Below are 4427 nucleotides of genomic sequence, written 5' to 3'. Positions count from 1 at the left end.
TGTACTAGGTGTTAGAGTGGGCGGTTTTTGGTTTTTTCTTTTCTTTTTCTGCCTTGCACTTGGGATGTATGCATCACAATGCTTGGCTCTTGAGTATGATTAATAATATAGCCAACTGCTGGCTATATAGACATGACATGTCATCAAGAGTTAGCTGATTATTAATTACTCATACAATAGAGCTCGCTATAAGGTTGGCTACAAGTTCATCATTTTTTTCCACTTTCACTCTATCTCTTTTCTCTTATTAAATGCTTTTAGTTAGGAGCACGCATAGAGGTTGGCTCTTGCATGAGAGCCTATTCCATAACTTTTTTCTTGTCTCTTTCCTCCACATAGACAAAAACGCCATGTAAGCTGGTTTATAGCCCACTACTCCCACCGTTCCTAAATACTTGTCTTTCTAGACATTTCAAATGACTACTACATACGGATGTATGTAGACATATTTTAGAGTGTAGATTCACTCATTTTGCTCCGTATGTAGTCACTTGTTGAAATGCCTAGAAAGACAAGTATTTAGGAACGGAGGGAGTATTATATTTGCTCTTATAAATTTGCTCTACCTTCTAAAAATATACAGAAAGGCTAAAAACATCACATTTTTAGACATGCCAAATCGAATATTTTTCATGGCAATTTATATTGGCGTGAGGATGGCAAATTTAGTTTGCAACCATGGCAATTTCGTGACAAAAAAAGGAACTGAACGGATGTGCCATGCTCGTCAAAAAAAGGAACTGAACGGATGTGCCATGCTCGTCAACTAGACTTGTCATCCTCGACAAACCTACTTTGCCATGAAAAACGTCTGTTTTGTCACGCCTAAAAATCTGACCTCTGCTGGATAACCTGATCCTAAAAATATGGCATGCAATTTGTGTGCTCTCGAAAAGAGAAAATAGTCGAGGCTAGCTGCCTACTTGCCTTGCAAGGATGGCATGCTCCTTTCGGTAACTTCCTTTTGCTTGTACGCGCCGGCGCCATCATCTTCCCTTCATTCGTGCCCGTCGCGGCGTGCATCTACCTGCCTGTCTATCCGCGTGTTGGACTGGTGGTTGTTTACCGGCCGGCCTGTGACGGCAGGCAGGTCACACTGGCCGGCGCCGAGGCGCCAACGCGGGAGACAGCGGTGCGGCTAGCGTGCTCCGGCGTACTAGCCTGCCGGGCATGCGTGCCGCGTGATGACGAGCCGGAGTGCCGAGGAGGACAACGAGTTTGCTGTGGGCAAAGCACGTACACTAGCTAAACTAGCTGCTACGATAGATAAGAGTTGTTGATCTCTTCCCTTTACGTGTTTGTTAGCAGTTAAGCAAAGTAGTAAATCTCGCTGGAGCAGTTCACTGCTCGATCTAAGCACGATGAAAGTTGATGACCGTTCATAAGAAAAAGGTCTGCGTTTTGGGTTACAGCTAGCTCACAGCCCATCAACTGATCAAACACATTACCAGTTCGCCATGTCCCTGTGTGCCACTGTTACCAGTTCACCACAAAATGTTTTTTTCTAACTTTGAGCGAAAAAATTCTAACTTTTTGAGCGAAAAGAAGAATAAATGAGTCGCCAACCGTCTCCTAGGTGCAAGCTCACTTTGGGCCTATAAATAACCCCACAGGCCACAAGACACTGCTACCAACTCACTCCTCCAGCTCCCTAGCCTCAAGCTCACACGGTCACACCAACCAGCAGGGCTCTGCCACTGCCAGAGCCAAGCAACTCAAGAACAGTAGAACACCACGATGAAGAAGCTTCGCACCACCACCGCCACCACCACTCTCGCTCTCATTCTCCTCCTCGTCCTCATAGCAGCCACGTCCCTCCGTGTCGCCATGGCTGGATCAGGTCAGTCCAAGTCACAACCATTTCCCTTCCATTTCCTTCTGATCATGTGTCTGTCTCTGTATCAGTAATGAAGCTCAAAATCTTCTGTCTGCTCCTTGTGTTCGCTGCTGTACATCTATGTTGACTGTGGTGGTGGATGCGCTTTTGATCAGCGTTCTGCGACAGCAAGTGCGGGGTGAGGTGCTCCAAGACGGGCCGGCACGACGACTGCCTCAAGTACTGCGGGATATGCTGCGCCGAGTGCAACTGCGTGCCGTCGGGGACAGCCGGCAACAAGGACGAGTGCCCCTGCTACCGCGACAAGACCACCGGCCACGGCGCGCGCACGAGGCCCAAGTGCCCATGATCCGCCACCGCCCATGGCGCCTGCATAGCATGTACCTGAACTTCATGCATCTTTATCATGTCGTACTATGTCGCGGGTCACTACTATTATATTATACTATATGCGTGTAAATCATGATCTGAAGCGTCCGGTGCATGATCCGACTGTATGTTGATAATGCGTAATGCTGGCCTACTGGTATGCCGGTAAAAATGTCGTTGTTCTGTAATAATAAACTACATGCATTATTAGAGTCTGTCAAGTAATTTCCTTGTTCTGTTTCTGTTTCCTTTGGGTAAAGTAAAATTTACAAGTGACCGGACGGACTGACGTGTATCCAATTGAAGTGCAACAAGTTTTGTGGCCCCATGAGAATGCCGCCGGCCGGCCCGTGAGTGGCATTGGCATCCAAGACATGGTATACATTTCGTTTCATTGTTCATACGAGCATATATTGTTCTTTTATGAATATGAATGTATTTTGTTGGTTTCATCTCTATATCTAGGCGTTTCAAGTTTTTGATAGGTTCAAGGTTCAGCATGGGGGCAAGCCATTCACCTTGAGTTATTGTTGAAAAAAAAAATCCACGATTGCTTAAAGTTTAAGGAGCAATATGTGGCCCAAAAAAGATGAGAAGGCTTTATCGGTCGTCGACCCAAATGGAAGTGAGAAGAGGCCGAGTGGAAAGATCAATTTCAACATGGATGCAAAGCGTGATGCTTTGACACTCACCTTGCAAGAAACTTTGAAGGGGTTTATGACCCAAAATGAGGTGTTAAGTGAGAAGAGAGGAAGCACCAAGACAAAGAGGAGGCAATGAAGATCTTCTTTGACATACAAAAAGAAAAGCTCGAGATCGATGAAACCAATGCTAAGTCAAGAGCCAAAGAGGTGGAGCTCACGCTAGTCTCCAATGGAATGGAGATCATGAAGGCCGACACAAGCAAAACGACCCCCAAAAAAAATGAAGTCTTGGTTTGAGGGGAAACAAAAGTTCATCCAAGACCGAGATGCATGATCATTTTTTATTTCAAGAACCAGGGCCAAGATGTATGAACTATGGTCGTGGCATGCGGGCTCGTGTGATCTTTTTGGTGCAATGTTGTATGCTGGCATGGCATATGGTACTATGCGAAAATGCTAGATTTATTTTGTTATCTAATTTTCTATATTTGATGATGAAACTATATTTGTTAAAAATATGACTGAGACGGACTAAATTGGTCACTTGGTTGTGCACACATTAAAAAAAAACACTAACACGAAGCGGATGCCGACCAAACTGACGACATATATTTAGAAATGTATTTTCTAAAGTGGCATCATATGTATTCGGATTTATCCATCTATTCCATGCTCTTTTGGGTAACTTCTTTACTTGTACACACTGGTGTCATCATCTACGCTTCATTGGTGCCTCACCAACGGCAACCCGTAAATTTCCTCCCGTATCCGCCCGTGGTCAATGGGGGAACAGTCCATGGACATGGATGCAGGAGGACGCGATCCAACCGTAGCCACATACATTTCAAACTCTTTTTCATCAAACAGGATGAAATTTGTGCAAACAAGGCGAATTTCATATAAACATGACGGATTTCATACAAAACAGACGAAAACAATTATATTTTGGACATATTTTCAACTAAAAAGCTAAAACTATGTGCACATACGGTCGCGCGGAGCTCCACTCCCACGACACGGATACACTACACTAGTCGACGGCCAGCCGCGACTTGTCTTTCCCATGTCCGGCAGCCCACTAACCGGACTGCCGGGAGCCCTGGAGGCACATTCTTCCCCGTATCTTCCCTTCCCTATGTCCGGCTACGCCGCCATTCAAGCGGCAAAGAGGGTGCTTCAAACAGAGGGGAAGGGTGCTTCTATGGAGTTTAGGCGGCTGCTCAGGATGGTATAAGATAAAGGGGAACATATCAGGTAACCGGTGGTGGCCTTTCTAAGACCCAAGCGGCGGCAGCCTCCTGTGTTTTTACTTCTCCCGGATGATGGCGGCGGGCGCGGACATGTTGGCCGCCACCTCGTCCACATCCGCGTAGCCGGCTTCTTTCTCCGCGTGCATAGCGCGGCTACATGTGCGTCGACGGTGGATGGCGCGGTCGCATGCACTCAATGCAGCAATGCCCATGCCACCATGCTCCATGCCGGGACGGTGCGGAGCAACTCGCCACTCCTCATCGAGTTGGCCTGGAGCGGCGGCGAGTTGCTGAACAACTAGGCGGCTTGGGGCGGCAACTTGCTCC

General features: G+C 46.9%; 1 protein-coding gene across 1 annotated transcript; it reads left to right on the top strand.

The window, feature by feature from the left end:
• Positions 1-1614: 1614 nt before the first annotated feature.
• LOC123105108 (peamaclein) lies at positions 1615-2431 on the top strand. Its single transcript, XM_044527100.1, has 2 exons — positions 1615-1840; positions 1993-2431. The coding sequence occupies exons 1-2, from the start codon at positions 1738-1740 to the stop codon at positions 2184-2186; spliced, it is 297 nt and encodes a 98-aa protein (XP_044383035.1). The 5' UTR covers positions 1615-1737; the 3' UTR covers positions 2187-2431.
• Positions 2432-4427: the final 1996 nt, after the last annotated feature.

The sequence above is a fragment of the Triticum aestivum genome, chromosome 5A, assembly GCF_018294505.1.
Source record: "Triticum aestivum cultivar Chinese Spring chromosome 5A, IWGSC CS RefSeq v2.1, whole genome shotgun sequence".
Taxonomy (NCBI): Eukaryota; Viridiplantae; Streptophyta; class Magnoliopsida; order Poales; family Poaceae; genus Triticum; species Triticum aestivum.
Note: the sequence above shows the minus strand (reverse complement) of the source record. Positions and strands in the feature narration are given on the sequence as shown.

Coding starts and splice junctions, on each gene's coding strand:
- LOC123105108 (XM_044527100.1), top strand. CDS start 1,738: ATGAAGAAGCTTCGCACCACCACCGCCACCACCACTCTCGCTCTCATT. Junction 1,841..1,992: donor TGTCGCCATGGCTGGATCAG/GTCAGTCCAAGT, acceptor GCTTTTGATCAG/CGTTCTGCGACAGCAAGTGC.